The sequence below is a fragment of the Lepisosteus platostomus genome, chromosome 19, assembly GCF_059453375.1.
Source record: "Lepisosteus platostomus isolate fLepPlt1 chromosome 19, fLepPlt1.hap1, whole genome shotgun sequence".
NCBI lineage: Eukaryota > Metazoa > Chordata > Actinopteri > Semionotiformes > Lepisosteidae > Lepisosteus > Lepisosteus platostomus.
Window position 1 is genome coordinate 8,149,143 of NC_142629.1, and position 19,871 is coordinate 8,169,013.

Consider the following 19,871-nt stretch of genomic DNA (forward strand, 5'->3'; position numbering starts at 1 on the left):
TGACAGGTAATGTCATGTAGCATCCTTTAGCCTAGGCAGTTTCATCTCCTTTGCCAGAATGTCACAAAAAAGCCATGAATAAGATTCAGACTGCATTACTAAAAAACATATTTCTTGCAATTCCTCTTTTTCCTGCAATCTCTGAAAGACATGGCTTTTTTATTTCCGGCAACAAATTCATTACGTCTAACATTGTGTACCATCATCTGTGAGTCCTGCTCCATGGCCTCAATCTAACATGTCAATTAATTTAAGTTAAGAACTACCCTGTGTTAAATCTGATGGCAGAATGTTTCACTGTATTTACAATGGGAGGCCACAGTTCCACAGTGCTATTAATGAGTTGATCTCTTGATGTCTTCCTTGTCAGATTTCAAAAATGATTCCAACAGGTTCTATTCAGCATCACAATGAGATCCGATGTGAATATAAGCCTCTCTTTCCCAGTCAATCATGATAACTAAGATCTTCAAGAATATTGATTTCAGTTGAAATAGGTCTACATCTAAGCCCTCATTCTATATCTGGCTGAAATGGACAGTAAGAAGACATTTTTATATTCTAAACACAAAAGGTACGGGAAGAGTTTTTGTTTTATATCTTTGCAGTTAGATACAAACCTATATCCAACCTATATCCAACTCTGGTGCATATCTGTTCCACTGAGAATTCAGAATCAGGCCGTCATCTGGATAGACTTTCAGAGACAGAAAGCATCCTAATATATGGATTACTAATTTTCCACTATTTTTAATGGTCTGCAGTATCTACTTGCTGAATAGTACTTACTAAAAGAACATTACATATGCAATAATGAAGCACTAATCTTTATGGTTTTCGGTAGTGTTTAAGTTGTAATTCCCCATTTAACTACCTCTGTACAGTATGTATGCACACAATACTACCAGTTGCTTTCTGTGTGAGAGTGACAAATGGTTTCTTGAATAAGTGCTAGAGGTTCTAAATATGCTATTTCTGATGCCACATATATTACTTTTTTTTCCTCCAGACATAACAGCTGTACAAGATCATTACTTCTATACACCTTAAACAATATATTAAGAACTGACTGTAAATATAAACACAGCATTAGTTGCATTGAAATCTACAAATGCAGTAACAATGTCGAACACTACTTTGCATAAAACACTGTGAATCAAAGAACTGTTAATGCTATTCAGTTTCAAGTGTTTCTACCACAAAGCTTAACAATACTGTCTAGTCCCAGTATCAGTGCAATCAACCTAGACAACATGTGTTAATAACTACTCACAGTCAAATGAAGACTTAATATGGTTTGACTGGCGTGGAAAACACATGGGCATTTGGAATATCAGACAGGTGAGACAATGGCAACACTGTACAGTATATAGAAAGGGCTCTATTTTTAAAAACAGCCAATAAAGCACAAGGTAAAAAAAACAAACAGAACTGTTTCAACCAGAAGAGGGAGCTAAAATAGTTAATGATAATATATTACTTGAATTGAAGAAGGGCAAATTCAAGTATTCAAATATTTGCACAGGTCAATTAGAAAAGTATATTAGCAACTTTTTGGAGTTTTAAACCCCCCATTGTATTTTAAAAGTATCTTACCAAGAGATCCTCGATTCTTCTTGCTTACTGTCCAGTGGCATGAGAGGAAGAAAAAAGACACAACAGCAGATGCTATAACTTAATTTAAAACATTTGGCTTACATTTATATTTGTATTTAATTTCATCCATCCTTATTAACAAATATGTACTTCACCGTGACCTTAATCTTAAGAGCTTAGTCTCCAGTCAGACAGTACGCATGGCTGGAAATAAAATTCTAAGAAAAAACATCTAACACATGCTGCATTTCTAAGTGTAATGCATATTTTGTGGACTATAATCACACGAGAAAGGCCCCTAAGGCCCTTTAATATAAATTTCTACTGCTTAACCAGAATATTTGTAAATTGTGAAGAAAAGGAAAACGACATCTGTTTGTACTAGTTATTGTAAAGACTGCCTTTTCATTGTCAAACAGGCAAAACATTTTCCATCCTCTCTTCTTGCATCTGCATACAGTCCCATGATATGCAGAAGAATACAAATTTAAATTAATAATCTGAATATGGTGAGTCAATGTTATGTGGTCTGCTGGATCTGTTTTACATGAAGGTTAGAAACAATAAAAGTTGGGCAACAGCAGAATCTGAACCATCACTTATCTGTGATTTTAATTTATTTACCTGAATGTGTTTCACAGACTTAATTTAAACAGTGCGTAATTACATTAATTCATCTCAAGTGGAAAACACTGATTTATGCAGTTTCCACTCACTGCGCTGCCCAAACAGTCCGATGAGTGACTACAAAGCTGCCAGATTGCAGATGAAACAGTAACACTTAAGTCATGAAACATTTAGCGCTCCAGGAATTTGGAACATCTCAGATGCAAAGGGAAGTTCCACTTCCACAGAATACTGTAAAATAAAACTAACAGGTAACAACAAAACAGTAGCAGATTACTCTGAAAAGAAAATCACCAAAAGCCTTAGAATCTACTATTAAAAAATAAGAAAAGTAGGAGTAAAATCAGAATTAAGATAATCAGTTGACATGGCACTAAAAATGGTAGCAATCATTATTCTTCCAAAGGAACCCATATAAATTTTACTTGCAACAGGATAGGACAAGAGTTGCACTTCAACATTCTTAAAAACACTGGTACTCTTATCTACTTAATCCAGTTTGGTCACATTTAAACTACTGTATTAGCGATAAACCTCTGTAATAAATGTAATGTATATGTGATCCATTCTAATTCAAATCCACTTATTCAAACCGTGGAACACATAATGTAGCAAGCCCAACACAACACAGTTTTTAGCCTTCAGTCTCTTTAACTATTTCAACCATTTTAATCTTTAACCAGGCTCTTCCAAGGCCATGGAAAATTCAGGATGGATTTATACCTTTGCATTTTGATAGATAAAACAGTCAGATGCTGTTTACTTTGATGTATATAATATACACATATTGTTCAAGTAGGTAGCTGTGTCAGCGTGCATAGGCTGCAAAGGAACAAGTAAAGGTTTATTCCATGCTGAAAAGAGAAGAAAAGAAACACAGCATTTCGTCTGTGACACACCCGAAGAAGGCTCCACATTCAAAATGTTGTTGTTTTTCTTCTCATTTCAGCATGGAGTAAACCTTTATTTGTTCCTCCTACAAATATTGTTGTTTTTATCCAGTTTGTGGATATCCTGACACTTAGGCTTAAATTATGCTTAGTTTCTACTTAGTAAGGATGAAAACATGACATAAAAAACTGTATAATGTTTTTTCCATAACCAATGACTACTTTTAACCTAGTTGACTAAATAAAACAGAAAACCTCCTTTTCCATTACACAAGAGGTTGGCACAAGTAATTTTTTTCTGTCATTCAGCAGTCAAACCATGTAAAAGATTGTACGCCTATGTGAGATGGATAGGTACAAGGATCCAGAAAGAAATCTAGAAACATTGAAACTAAAATGGAAGGGGGGTAAGCCAATGAAAATCCAAAAGGAAGTTATATAGGGTGCAAAGTAAAAGAAAATTTAAAAAAGTTTTATTGGAATAGAAGCATTGGAATTACTAATATGGCTAAGCAAAAACAATAGAGATAAATGCAACATGAATGAATTCAATCTTTTCAGGAGAGACAGGAAAGATGGAAAAGGAACTAAACCTTAAGGAACAAGAGAACCTGCAAGTCAGACTCATAAAAACACTCTAAAGGTATCTGGAATAAGCTGTAGTCCTCCAAATGTAGAGGTTAGTTTTAATTCAAAATGTATTATGACATTTAAATTTAAGTGCGAAAAGGAGAAGTGATTTTTTTGGAACAGTTAAACCTTTCCCACATAAACTGGGAAAAACCATGGGGAATGTCTGCAGCAGAAACTGAAATGGTTGATGGTAATGACTCCCTTCTTACTCAATTTGTTGGACCACCTACAAGAGGAAATGCTAGTATTGATCTCGTCTTTACAAACAATCCAGTCAGGGTTAGGCAAACAGATGATATAACCATTATAGAACTGTGATCATAATACATTGTGCTTTGAAGTATATTTTGAAACTATACAGGTTGAACTTTACAATTTCAGGAGGGTAGACTGAAGAAATAAGAGCTTAAGAGAAAGAAAAAAATAAAGGAGCCAGTTAAAGAAAAGGAGTACAATGACGTGTAAGACTAGGTCAAAAATGGAATATTGCAATGGGTGCTTAAATAATAAAAGGTTAATTAAGTAGTTTAAAAGCAAGAAATAATTGTAAATGGTGAGGTAAACTGTATCTGAGACAATAATGGGAAACCTCTAGACAAGAGAAATGTCTGACATCTTAAATTAGTATTTTACTCGGTTTGCTAAAGAAGTCAACATGCCCCAGACAGCAAAAGGGACAAAGTTATGTATTAAATAGTATTAACATAGAATAGGTGGAAGGGTTTGGGGTACTGGACATACTCAAGATTAAAAGAATAAAACAAGTTAATATAAGGCCCAATGGTAATTTACCAATTGTACTCATGAAATAAGAGATGTTATCTAGAAGCCATTGAGGTGACAGAAGTAAACCAAGTAATTGTAGACGAATAGGTCTGACTACTTTTACATACTGTATGACATTGTGATAAACAATTACCGGATAGATAAGTAACCACTGTAGATGGAAACAGTAAGTTTCTAGGATAGTCAACAGGAATTAAGAAGTGGTTACTTTACTAACTTGTTAGCTCTTTGAACAAGAAACAACTATAAAATGCATACACAGATTATACAATATGGTGTATTAAGATTTGCAGAAGATTTTTAATAAACTACATAATAAAAGATTAATTCTCAAATTACAGGAGGTAGGCCATGGTACAAATGTGTTTGTTTCAACTGAGAATTAGTTAATGGATAAAAATAGAGAGTGAAGATAAGAGGCGAGTGCTCAAACTGGGGTGATGTCATAATGGGATCGCTGTTTTTCCTAATTTACTGTATATCATGATTTAAATTTAGGTATAGTCAGTAAACTAGTCATGTAGCCAAGGAATACAGAAATAGGAGGATTAGTGAACAGTACAGAGGCAGCAAATTAAGTTTAAAAAGATATAGATAGGGGACCGATTCAAGTATTCATAATCTTCAAAGGCTTTGACAAGGTCTATCCAGTGGACTTCCTCATAATAAACAGTCAGACACAAACCAGAGGACACATTTGGAAAATTCTTGCAAATGGATTAAAAAAAGAACAGGAGATAATTTTGATGCATGATTTGCTGGAGCTGATACCCTGGTTGCTTTCAAGAAATGCTGCATGTGAATCTCCGATCAAATAGCAACTGGTAATCAAAGAGGAGAGTGGAATGGCCTTTATGTTCTTATGTATATCAAACTAGGCACAGTCTCACAGCAGCCTTGTATTGAACAAAACACTTATTGAAGATGGATTGTCGACACCTCATGTATTTTTTATCTCTTTATGTTCAAAACCCATTCAAGATGACAGAATGTAGAAAGTACAAAAAATGTGACTTCTCTGTTTCTTTCTCAACAAAGTGGAAACTAAAAAGGTTTAATTCTCCTGAAATGGCTAAAATGTCTGCTCTGCTAGCACAGTTAACAGATTACAAATGCAGTTTGAAAAACAAAGATGGCAGAATGGATTGAACTCATGCATTGTGCAGGTCTTAAACACTGAGATGTCAACTGCTTATCAATTACGCTTGTAACTGGACTCTAATTTGGGTGAACAAAGGAACAAAACAGGCACTGTATACTCATACAAAAAAGTTAGTAACTCGAAGCACAAGGTGGTCAAGTTGGAAGATAATTTATTATTAAATAATGTCAGCACTGGAGACTTGCTGTTGTCCTGTTGGATTCTTGAAAAAGCAATCACTCATCCTCTGACTTATACACCCAGGCAGAAATTTTATTGCAGGCTTCAGGTAAGGCTGGAAAAGGGACCTGAATGTTGCACTTGGTGGAAATTCCCTGGGACAAAATTTGGAAAGAAAATTCAGTCTTTAAAAATCCTAGCCACAGAGACTGATTGATCCCTCACAGGCTTCATCATGCAAAGTTGTTTGGGGTGCTTTAGGGACACCTGTCACACTTGTAATTAAACAGCTTTCTTAAGACAGCTTTCTTCTTGTTGGTCCAATGTTCTAAACTGGGATATTCCCTGTTCATACTAGGTACTCTTGCTAGATAACGACTCTGACCTAGGTCTCACAGCGGCAGAGACCTTTTTTATTTTTCCATTTGGCAATATTTTGGGGTAACTGAGATCTAATGACTTTGTTTTTTTTCTGTGTTTGTTGTTTCACCTGAACACCATACAATCAGTCTGATACTGCTCAGTCTTATTTTTTACAGGGCACTTTTATGTTTGGGGGGGATTTGTTCTATGATTTTCACATTTTTTATGGATGGGTGCTACAATTTTCTACTATTACACTCTGTCTTGAGTGACTGGAAGAGTTTTGCTAATGGCCTATGATTCACATCTTTTTTTTTACTTAAATGCAATTGGTAGAATGTCATCAGGCCCTGGAGATTTATCTTAAGTGCCTGCAGTACCTGTATCACTTCCTCCTGATCTATGTAAAACACAACAGACAGAATTTTGCCTTTCCTTGGCCTAAGGCCTATTGTCAGTTTCTTCCTTGGTGAAAACCTGAATGAAACAGTAATTTAATACATCACCCATTTCCTTATAATCATCTGAAACTGTTCTTACTATCTCTGAGACACTTTACATTTTCTTTTGCTGCTTTAGTACTGAAAAGTATTATTTAAACGAATGCAATACTCTTTTCTATCTATCCCTATAATCACTTTTACCTGGACCCTGTACTTTTTAAACCATTTTATAAAGGGTTTCCTTTATCCTTATATTTCTCAATAGTAAATTATTAAGCTATTCGGGTTACTGTTTTCAAATAATGGTACAGGTGAAGAAATGCCATGGAACAACATTTTGACTAAGTCAAATTTGACTTCCAAAAATCATGATTAATGCATGATACACTCTTTAAAGAGCGTCCGTGACCCCAAGTAGATGCTATTATATAAACTTACTAGTAGTGGACAAAAAAATGGAAATACCTGGGTAAATGTGGCATGCCAAGTATATTGAAGATAACGTGTGGCCTAATTCCTTTCTGAATCTTGATTTATGGGTGCTTTGGTCTGAATCTTAGAGATGAGTAATAACCTTGGCATTATCCAAAAAGAGACTGAACGATAAGTTGTAAGACAGTTCTGTCTTCTAGGGCACTGTGACTGAACAAAGAGCTAATTAATATTCAATGTCTATAGTATACACCCACATACACACTTTGTATAGTATATACAGTATATCTAAAAATAAATTGTAACCTTCTAGGATATTATTAACTTATATCTATACAGTAAGTGAATTGTAGCCTCTGTGCATCATGTTCAGCCTTGGCTATGTCATTACCTACAAGAACAAAGTAGGAGAAAGCTAAACGAGGGAATTCAGTGCATTGCAATAAAGAATGTTTGCAATAATTGACTTATTTACATAGTAAAAGAACACTTTCAAGATAAGCTCTTCCAGGCCTAAAGATGTTGTTTTACCTTTGCTCTCAGCTTTACATACAGGGACTGGTTCAAAGCCTTCAGTAGAAAAGGGTGACAAGTATGTTAAATAAAGTCGAGTGCCCAGCAACCTCCCAGCAGCAGCATAAAATGCCACCTTAATACATGCATATCCCGCTTGGTATGTAGCTTTTGCATCTTGTTGCTGTTATTTTACCAGCTGAGCAGAACTGCTATTTTCATTAGTTCGTCCAGACTCCAGTCTTGACTCCTGCCCTCCGAGGACTTTCACATAGCACGTTATGCACTCACTTCTCATTTAGAAAACACCTACGTAAATACAGCTGTACAGGGTTATAGTCCTGGGGTTGTGTATTCATTTCAGGCTCAGTTCTTTTGCTTCTGATTCGTATTCATTTATTCCTCATTGTTTATTCGGCTGGGTCTTTGCTCCTGGCCACCAGGGTGGCAGAAACCAACTCCTCAAAGCCTTCTTTGCTGTGAAGCGGCATTCTGCAACTGAGCTGCTTGTGCTCTGGGGGATGGAGGTTCAAGCCAGCAGCTATCCAGACTAAATTAAGGCGGGCCAGCACGTCAATATATATTTGACTTCAGAGGACTAAAACACAGTGAACTGCAATAATCCTGAAGCTATCTTCTGCAATCCAAAACCCCACGCGTTACTGTGCTCTGCTCATCTAGCTTGACCCCCCCATCCCCACCCCTGAAAGCTTACATTGTGAAACTCTGAGGGCAAATAAACCTCTGGTTAACATATTTATTGTCATCAAGAGTGAATGCAAGTCTGATGAATGGCTTTTCTGACTGTAATCTACAGTGAAACAGGCTTTGTTTCTCAGCTGCACTCTTTGTCCGTGAAATGCACAATATGATTCATGAATCCTATTCTTGTTTTGAAGCCAATTCGGGTTGCCTATTATGCACATGGCTATTTTATCCGATCATAAGCTATTTCAGAGTGTTCATACTGCACAAGCCAGTAGAATGGAATAATAACTTTGTATTGTGTTTCAGAACTCTTTGAAATCCATATCTGCACATGCAATTTCATTTCGGTGCAGATATAAAGCAAGGCAGTGGCTCAAAGGAATTGCACACTACTCTGTTCCATGCACATTCACAAATGAATACATGACCTCAGCCTAGTCCATCAGTATTGACAATTAAACCTTTCCTAGTGATTTGCTGCTGTATCATTTGTTTAGCTGACAGGTAGAATAGATTTTCATTCCAATTACCATCTGGTTTATCTTTAATGAAAAATCTTAACTTAATATTTTAGAACACTAACAACCATACTTTTTTATCTAAACTCCAAGTGTTAATAAATGGATTAATACTCTAATTTAAGATGACAACTTTTCTCATCTCTTTTTAGGAGCTATAAAGCACAGGGAGCAGCAAGGAAAATATTTCAGCTCTCTGTGTGTATGTTTCTGAAGCTCTGTAACCTACTCAAAAACCAGAGACATGAGATTAAATCATATTTTAATTGTGTATGGAAAACTGTACCTGAACCAGTTTCCTGGGTATCATTTAGTCTCTGTAACCACTGAGTAATAATAAAAATTGATTACAATATTTTGTTACAGCTGCAGTATGACCGCTATCAGTTAATATGCCACAAGTGTATTCATCATGGCCTTCACAAAGCTGTCTGCTATTGCCTTAGGTCAAAGAAAAATTAATTATCTAAAGGATATTCATTCTCTCAAGTCATATGTATATTTAACCCTAGCTTGAGAGCTGAGTCTGAAATCCAGAAAAAAAGCATGCAAGAATTATTTAAGAGAGTATTGTTCACTTGCAAAACGTGATGTTGGTAGACTGCAAAAGTACTTCATTACTAAAGCAGAAGAAAGAGGAATAATGAATGATGTGTGGGGGGCTCATTAAAAATGGAAAATGTCTCAAGTTCTCATTGCTTCAAGTTTGTCTCCTACATTTTTTCTTTTTTCTACGTTATGGTCTTGTCTTAATCCTGTATTCTGTCTGCATGTCCTCACCTCATTGATTGACATCTCAACCTTCATTATAAAATAGATTGCTCAAATGGAATCCAGGCAAACAAAAAAAAAAGTATTCTGCACTTTCCCCAACAGTGCTTATGGAGACTCCTCAAAGTCACAGGGTCTACAGACAGAAAGGCTTCACAAATTCCACTTATTTGCCGACAAGCCACAGAGTACACAGAAAAAAAAATAATTTATCTTAACAGCAACAGAATCAGTATGTAGCCTGCTAATATAATCATTAACAGTTATGGGTCACCTTAGGGCATTTTTCATAGGCATTTTCTATTTTTCATATAGACAGGCTGTTGTTATTTCCATATTGCAGGTTATTTTCTCCTCCCTGTTGAGAACAGAAGGAAAGAATAAGAATCCCATACAGGTTGTGGATGAAGCTAAATTTACTGCACCCATACCGACACCTGTTGACCTGTTCCCTGTTCCCAATTTACCATGTCAATCATCGTAATGAAGTACCAGCCAGCAGCTCTCAAATGTCACATTATTTTGACATTTTAACTCTTTATTTCTTCCTACAGCAAAGAAATTAACTGCATCTATTTTTTTGCATTTAGTAAAATACTCCATTTAGTTTTACAGAATAAATTTAGCAGTTCAGAAGCCCAAACATAATCACAAACCACTCCTGCTTTTAGTTAGTGAACCAGAATCATGAAAGACATTGACCCCTGATCTAGTTCAGGTGGGTAGCTGTGTCAGCATGCGTAGGCTGAAAAGGAACAAGTAATAGGTTTATTCCATGCTGAAACAAAGAAGAGAGAAAACACAACGTTTCGGCCGTGGAGCCTTCTTCAGGTGTGAGAGAGACAAGGCAGTAGGCAAAGGTAATGTAGCGGGAGAACAAAGGCTGGGAGGGAGGAGGAGTGAGAGGCGGGAGCAGGGGACAGAAAGAGAGGCCAATCAAGAGGTGTGAAGTCAGAATAGGTGTAGAAAACCTATTCTGACCGAGCACCTAATCTGCACAACCTTCTTGTTCACAGCTCCCTTGACCGCCCTCAGCAACCATCCACACCAGGCACTTTCCCTTGCAACAGAGCTTGCTGTTTCACCTGCAAGTATACATCCAACACCACACTCATTCAAGAACCCTCAGGACAATTCTGCATCACCCAGAGGGCATCTTGTACCTCCAGCAACCTTATTTACTGTATCTCTTGCAGTAAATGCCCAGCCATCTACATTGGAGAAACAGGAAGGAGACTCGGAGACCGCTTCAGAGAACATGTCAGGGCTGTGAAAATTAAAGATCTCTCCAAGCCCATTGTTTCTCATTTCACCTCTGATGGCCACGACCACTCTAATCTCTCCGTCTGTGTTCTCAAAGACGGTTTTCTGAACTCATACATCAGAAAGACTATCGAAACCAAACTTATCCTGCAGCTAGGATCACACATTCCCCCTGCTCTTAATGACAGACTACTTTTCTTTTAAATTTTCTTAATTCATTGGAAGTTTCATTTCACACCTCTCTACACCTATTCTGACTTCACACTTCTTGATTGGCCTCTCTTTCTGTTCCCTTCTCCCACCTCTCGCTCCTCCTCTCTCCCAGCCTTTGTTCTCCCGCTACATTACCTTTGCCTACTGCCTTGTCTCTCTCACACCTGAAGAAGGCTCCACGGCCGAAACGTTGTGTTTTCTCTCTTCTTTTTTTCAGCATGGAATAAACCTATTACTTGTTCCTTTGACCCCTGATCTAATTTAGTAAACATGTTTTAGCACACAGCCACACACTCTACAAGCTAGCGTTATCCATGGACCTGAACTGAGCTTGGGAGGGTCCTAAATTATATACATCTGTAACAACTTAGAAATGCATCAGCAGGCTGTTACAAGTTTTGTTGTAACTGATATGTGAAAGAAAGATCTAACTTTTTTGCACATTATATGGCCAACTACAGTACATCACCTCTGAAACTAGTTAATTAGCTAAAAAAAGCTGGCAAAGAAAAAAGAGAAAAGTATCTAAAAGGGAAAGTAGACATAAGAGAAACTGAGAACACAATGGATTTATATTTGGTCATACAGAGAGGAGGATGTGGAGAAGAAGTTCACATATACAGTATTTCAGAATAGAAAAGACAAATGAATTCTGATGCATAATGAAAGCAGCATTTTTGTCCCAACAACAAACAATTACTGACATCTACCAACTGATGATTTGGAAGAAGATAACAGGAGAGCACACTATTTGCCAGTGGTACTAGAGGTCTTTGCTGTACTGCTCTAACATTTTAAACCACTAACTCCTTACAACACACTAAAGCTATAATGCAGGCATGAGCCAGTCAACTGTATCATACACAATACATGATGTTACTGCAGCTTTTGTAAAGGAGGCAGGGGTACTATTTGATTTCCCTGTGTCTAAAATAAGGAAGGCTTTCTTTGGAGGTATGGGTGTTCCTGGTTCCCTAAGAGCCACTGATCACACACACACAGCTGCATATACCTACAGAGAATTGGAACCCCTACATAAACTACACAAAATGTAAGAGTAACTCTCTTCTTGCTAATGTACAAGTAGTGCACCAGCCAAAAAATACATCACACCAGTGTATGCAAACTGCTCATGACTTATTCCTTCTCTTTTCATTTCAGTTCAGAAATTCCCTCCATTCCATTCCCTATCATGGAATGTTGAATTGATTGGTTATGCTTTTTAGTACACTGTTAATGAATATTTGTCCACACCTGAAACCTGATTTCTAAATAACATTTTCATGCACAGTTGCAGAGATTAGTTAATGCTCCTATTTTTGCAGTAGCAAGAATATTTGCTTGAAGCAGGATATACATAGCAAATATTCAGCATTTCCACTAAACCCCATATTGGAAGGTATTAGAGTAATCATTGGGATCTGATTATTTAGCATTTACCAAAAGGTATGTTAAAGCTGACTTTAACAACTGCAACAACTAATGACCTCTTATAAGTATTAAGAGAGGAAATAATAACAAACATACTGAGCCTTGTTTCATTGCTGCACTTATTGGGCTCAATAAAGACTGCAACCTGCTCTTTTGATAAAGAACTTCCCACAACAATAATAAATAGGGCCCTTAATATATTTTAGTAACATTAAAATAATTAAAACCATTAAAACAGAATAAGTTCTCTATTGTGACATCATCAAGAGATAACATGTATCTTCTGATTGGGATACTGAAAAATATCAAAATAATTGAAAAAATTAAAATACAAATTTTAAGGCATATTCCTCTCCATCTTAAAAATTTATTTTAATAGTCTTTTAATAGCTGTTTTCCCCTTTCAAATCCTTCCTGGGTAGATATGTGTCTTCGTATAGTATTAGAAAGTTAATACATTATGGTTATTAACACCATTTTTTTGTACTTTAAATTGAACCACAACTTATTTTTTGGGCCAAATAACCCACTGATTTAGCAAATACGGCCCAAAAGCCCTTCAACTTTCTGAACTGTGACAGGATAAATAAAATTTATTCGAAAAGAAGTTGAACCTTAGTTAATAATAATAATAATTCAATTTATATAGCACGTCATTACAGTGAATCTCAATATGTGCTCAATATATGAATTCACATAAAGTTAGAACAGAAGTTAACAAACTTAAAAATTATAAAGAAGGAAAATGATAGGTACTGTAATCAAACAATTTATAGTTTTGGAAGTTGATAGGCTAGCTGATGGGTGGGAGGCTGGAAGGATTTTAAGATCTTAGGTCTCAGTTGAAAATGGTTGTCTGAGATGATCGCGGAGACTATTCCACAAGTGAGAAACAGATGGAGAAGCACATTGGGTGACACAGGTCACATATAGTACGTAGTTTGGTTTTGGGGACCTCTAGCAGACTCAATTGAACTGATCTTGAAGTTTGGGTTGAAGTTTGAAAAAGAAGGTGAGTGATCTGACAGGACCTTTTAGAGCCTTAAAAACCCAGAGGAATACTTTAAAATCCACTCTGTGGTAGACAGGGAGCCAATGGATCTTGGCTAGAATAGGCGTAATATGGTCTGACTTCCTTGATCTGGTGGGTACCCAGTGATATGGTCTTAAAGTCCTGTCTGCTTAGAAGTCAGACAAAGGGTGAATGACCAAAGATGGTGTTTGACTAGGAATGGTGGACTTTTGATACTGGACCCACATCAATTGCTACAGACTCCTATGATTAACTGCCTGAGGATAAGCCACATTATTATGCATTTGTCTCATTCAGGAGTTTTTTGTCCTTGTCTCAACTGTGTCTAATTTAATAGATTAAATTAAGCAACCGTTACACTATCCTCTAAACAACACAAATGCCACCTATCGGTCTTCTTTGAGCAGTGAAGGGCCAAATTCTGGAATATGCTGGAATATTCCTCTGATGCCAGTTTCAAAATGTAGATTTTAGATGGCTGCAAGTGATTTTGCATCCAGTTACAAATGTATTTTGCTTTTACCTATTTTAAGACCTTAAATAAAATGAGGAAAAAAACACAACTAGTTTATCAAAGTTCACATCAGTTCAATAAAGGTCCGGTCAAAAACGTATGCACTGTCTTGTGTGTAGTTTCTCCCTAAGAAACAGGAAGCGAAGGTTCGCACAAAGTCTGTTAATCAAAGAAAAAGACTACACAGACAAAATTCCCTTAAAACCTAAACTTTGCAGGTTAAAAATAATATTTAAAATTAAATATTAAATATTAAAATGACACAGGCATTACCAATTTACTATTGATTTACTTATCAATGTACACATAGCTTCAGGGTAAGTTTATGAGATTTTTTAAGGCAGTCAAACACACAAAATAACACAGGCTTTAAGCCTTTTTTAAGCCTTGAAACAACACAAGACACAGGTCTATTATGTGCTATGAGTAAGGTGCAAACTGAGGGACCAAAAAAAGCATCAAAAGCAATACCATTTTTTGGATATTAAAATCTACCTTACCACAAAATGGAAAGATTTCAGCAGTTAGTGAACAGGGTTCATTGCAGGTTAATAGTGAACAAGAGTACAACAGTTTTCTGAGGGTGTTTTCCAAATATCCATGTAGTGCATGTCAGGCACATTAAAAATATCTGGGGGAAACATTACACATTTTAATGCACTCTGTTACACATTGATAGACCCTGGCTGCCTATTGTTTTTATCAACATCCATTATAGAACCTGACTCTCATCTATGACATTAGCTCCCTTTCCTTGGCAAACACTAGATTGACAGGCAATGGTCTGGAAATAATAAAATAAGAGAGACTATCCTGAATTCAATTTTTTTTTAAACTAAGATCTCTGTGAAGACAAAGTAAAAGTAATATACATTGTTCAATTGCTGTTTAATGTGAAAACTGCAGACTTGAAGACTTTTATCGTTTAAATGCAGGACCTGTGTATATCACATTCACACATCCTTCTTCAGCAACTGGAAGGCAGAAAAAATAACATTAATAGAATTTTTCTATTAATTTTCTATTTCTAACTGTTGCAACAGCATTTTTGGACTGATCAATCCATAAGAATTACAGAAAGGGTTAATAAACCCCTAATTTTGTAAATAAATACATGCTTGAAGTTCTACTTACCCTGTGAGTTCAATTTAAAAAAAAAGATGGTGTATAAAGTAGATTTGAAGGTGTACTTCAAATCTGTAATGGCAAAAATGAGACTATATGGAATGACATTTGTGAAGCTTGAAAAAGTTAAGTTTAAACATTAAGTTATAGCAAACAAGACTCGCTGGATAACCTTATAATATTCAAAAACTGGGGGATCTAATTATATTCTGTAAAAGAAGAAGAAATGGCTCACAATCATGATCAGCATTACAAATTGTTAATTGAAAATTTTAATTTTCACAGAAAATATATTTGGAAGTAAAGTAAAAGGTGTGTTTTACTTAAGTTATTACTTTCTAATATCCATGAGATGTTTCTTTACACAACTGTTATACTGGTGTTTATAATTATAGTTTGCTTATGTATATAAGTCTCGCACCCAGGACTTTCCGTCATGTATCACTCTCTTGTCACCGTGCCAGTCCATCTACACCACTGCAGCAAACTCCTTAGGTCACTCCTCAGCTAGACTGCCATTCTCTCAGCTAGGAGAGTCACACCAAGTACTGCTCATATATTTCATCTCGCTATTGCATTCCTTAGAACGTAAACAAAATACTAAATTTGTTATTGTTGCAAACCCATAACCTCTAATAGTTAATGTACACCTCATCTTCCAAAAAAAAAGCTATGTGGGACGATCAACTGACTGGGCAAGAAAAACACAAGCATCTGTTATAAATATATGAAACAAGTGAAAAAGGAGATTCCAACGGACCAGACATAAACATTTTAACAAACGAATTAGCCATAAAACAGGATTTTCACTCATAAATCACATGTTCAACAATTTCCATTTAGTGAAGACTGAGTAGCAACATTCTTATAAGCATCACCAATCATTTCAGCTGGCTTGTTTGATCTTATAGTGCCACTGGGCTGCTTTTCACTGAAACAGCACATCTTCGGCTTCACTGGCAATGTCCTTCAGGTAAAGCTTCAGAAACATTAATGGTATGGACAGAAAGCTAATAAATAGAAATCTTCATTATTATTTGCATGTACAGATCCAGCCATTCAAAATGCACGACGTACGCTGTGCTTAAACGCGGTGGACGATCTGCAATGAACTGCAAAGTACCCCGTGTTTTTGTTATATAGGGTGAAATATCTTGTAATACCACGAGGTGGAGATGGGCTTTAGTGAGCTTAATGTCTCATGTGCAGCATTTGGTGTATTACAGCATGTTAATTAAACTGATTAAAAAGTAGGTATATTTTATAAAAGCAAGATTGCTTAGTTGGACAAAAGTAAACAACCTTCCACCTTCTCCATACTGTAAATATGTAAATATTTTAATTAAGCATAAATATTTTATGCATCAAATTCTTTAACTTGGTAACTTACACTGGCTTGTAATTTAAACATGCTTGTTCTAACATTATAAAGCTTATATACTGTACTTATATACTGAACAATACTTGCTGTTTTAAAGTAAAAAAAAATTGTAATGATTTAATACCTCTTGATAGTAATATTAATATGGAGTCGTGTAACTAAGCAGCTAAAATATCACAAGGGGACATTTTGGAAACATTTTGCGTTCTTTTTTTAAATATTGTCCTAATAGTGGTAAAAGGCAATCTACTGTCACATAGTATGCTGCACCCAGGCAGTTCAAGCCCAATCAGAAAATTACTTTGTTTCTTATATAGCCGAATTTAGTCCACTATTACTATAGCTTGTTGTTGGCTACGGTTGAGTGTGTGTATCTGGATGAATTATTATAAGTGGTGGTTTCGTGATTTAGGATTTCTTCATGGAATTCTTTAAGTTAAAGGATGGAAAAGGGTTATTTTTTCACATTGTGAATTGCCACTTATACTTGTAAAAAAATTCCAATTTAAATGAAATACAGAATATATTATTAATAATATTGTAACCAATTCAGATTCTTGGGCTTGTGCCCTCGCTGCTCTTGCCCCAGTTTGCCCTTCACCGCATGGACTCAAACCCAGGTCTATGTTGCTCAACAGAGGTTTTCCCAGCTGAGCTACAGAAGACCTCCTTCAGCACCAGCGGCCAGCAGCCCTGTTATGCGCAGGGGAGCAGAGGGCTGTACTGTCACCGTGCTGCAACCGGCTTGTACCATCTGTTTGCTGGCTTTTTGTTACAATATCAATAACCATGGGCGAGATGCGAACTGAAGAGTAAGAGAAGACACGTTGAGTCTTGTCTTTTTAGCTTGGTATTTAACCTTTACAGTGATCCTTTCGGCTTTATTTTTTTTACATAGCCGGATGAGTAAAATAGATGAATAACTGGAGTAAGAAAATATATTTCACCCATACTTTGAAACCATACGGCTTTGAAACAGTGAGAGGCAAGACCCGGCTGTGGGGAGGGGCGGTATTTTGATTTAACTGTCTGAAACATATTTGCTACAATACTATAATGAGTCCCTGAAGCATATCATTCAAGTTTCTGAATTATAAAAAATAAACCTTTGTTGAGTTTGCACGAGAGACAAAAAGTACCTTCTGAGAAGTCGTGTACAGCTTGCAAAGTAGCTGATTTTGACAAACAGCTAATTTTGCTTGAAGAATTTAAAATCTGAACTGTAGCTTTAATTGAACAGAAAGTCACTTTTGTCTGTTGTAGAGTGGTGCTGGACAAAGTGAGGCCGAGTGATAGAGATTGTTTTAAAAGTTTGTATCTTACTTAGTTGCTGATATGTCAGTTTTAATTATATTTTAACAAAGTCTTGTAAATTAAAGTTTTTACAAGATGTGGAAGAAATGCAACAATTTATCACAGTGTGAATTTTAATAATTATTGATAAGTAATAGTTTATGCTAACACCTGACTTTCTTGTTTAGATGTATATAAAATATTGAACTAAGCGTGAAATAACATCCTGAAATATAATCAAAAATAATCTGTGGTATGTGTTTAGATGAAGCTTTTCTAAAATGTATTAAAAAAATAAAGTCCACATGTAATGTCATTAGGAAGTACAATAAGCAACTGCTTTGTTTAAAGATGGTTTCAAATATAAAACTGATTGATGAGAAAGGCTATATTAAATGAAAATTAAAAAAGACTTCAAGTTAAAATATATTATTTATGTTCCATTATTAAATTTTAAAGGCAGACGGACACACTCAGTGTAAACCTGCATTATAGTCATGATATTGTCTTCTCTCAGGTTCAGCGGGTGGTGTCCTGTTTCCTCAGCAACCTGCTGATTGCTGATTCCTTCACACATCAGGAAGAGTTGAGAAGGAATGGAATTTTATCTGCACGATATGCGTGTTGCGTTTACAAAATCAAAATGTTTAAATTGTTTAATTAAAAAGTAAAAAATACATCTTACACAAAGATTCTATGATGAGAATGCATAAAATGTGTCAATAACTATCTTAACCCATAAATAACTATCTAACCCCATTTTTTAATGGATTTTAAAGTCATGCAATTTTAGGTAGGGACACACTACGTCTTATTTTTTTCTTTAAATTTAAAAAAATCAGTTGCCCATTATGCCACAGAATGTTACAATTTTATGTTTTTGGTATTTATTGAACACATTGTGATATATAAAAATAAAACATCAATATAATGTACATAATATTAATTACTTTAAATGCGTAATTGTTAAAGGAGAACAAAGACAGCAGGGAACAAATTAAACCCCAGTTTATGATAAAAATCAGTTGTGCTGGATGTGAATGGATGCACAAAAGAAAATCTAGAAACCTACAAAAGAACTATTATTAATTATGACTTTAGAAATGCACAATGCAATAGGAATGTTCTTTTGTCAGTTCTATCAATCTAGGACTCCTCTATGGGAGCAAATAACTCCTTCAGAGTAAAAACAAATGATGTGACAATCGGTAAATCTCATAGTTGTCTGTTTTTGGAATGAAACCAAATATATTGCACAGTTAAGTACTAGTGATCCCTATAGTTACTACCAGCTGCTTAGCTGAATCTAAGTTAGCCTTTTTCAGCATCTATAAGGGTGTTGCCTATTGACAGAAGATCATGGAAGAGTAGTTTTTGTAAACAATCTATTCTTATCTGACATGTTCAGCAAGCACATCAATCATTTGTCAATTTATAACAAATGATTTATAATTTATAGACAAATACTGTGTCTTCTGAGCAGAGAAAAATCAGCTGGGACGAGAAAAACACAAAATAATCTGCATTCATTATTGCTACTCCTTGCAAAAACAACATGTAATTAAGAAATAATATGCCACAGCTCTTGAGTCTCTTATGTCATATGGCTAAGATCCTGCTCTGTTTTCTGCTAAAACACAAATTCATTTTCTTTTGTGTAGTGACTATTGAGACTGAATAATACCCAATATTACCCCCACTCACTTTTTCTAGCACAAAAGGAATACATTCATTTGTACTGTATCTATTGAGAACTGAAGGGAAAATAAAGAAATACAAAAACTGCATTATAAACATGAACGATTGCCACTTGGAACTAGATCTCAAAAGGTAATGCCGATGGAAATGACATGGTCAATATAAAATCATGCATCCTCCAGAAAAACAGCAATACCTCATATATTTTTATGCCCAATGAGGACCAACACACTTAACTTTGAAGGCTGATCTCAATAATATATTGGAAATAAAACAGGACCAATGTGTTACATTATCACGTCTGATTTAATGAAGGAGA

General features: G+C 35.6%; 1 protein-coding gene across 4 annotated transcripts in view; it reads right to left on the minus strand.

Annotated features, from left to right (window-relative positions):
• Nucleotides 1-19,871, minus strand: part of sdk1a (sidekick cell adhesion molecule 1a) — a 493,742-nt gene that overhangs the window by 139,516 nt on the left and 334,355 nt on the right. For 3 of the 4 annotated variants that reach the window (XM_088612342.1, XM_088612341.1, XM_088612343.1), the window contains exon 7: nt 1,597-1,623. The exons of the other annotated variant lie outside the window; for it this stretch is intronic. In XM_088612342.1, the coding sequence (XP_088468468.1) occupies nt 1,597-1,623 (27 nt within the window). The remainder of the gene's footprint in view (nt 1-1,596; nt 1,624-19,871) is intronic. 4 annotated transcript variants of the gene reach the window in all.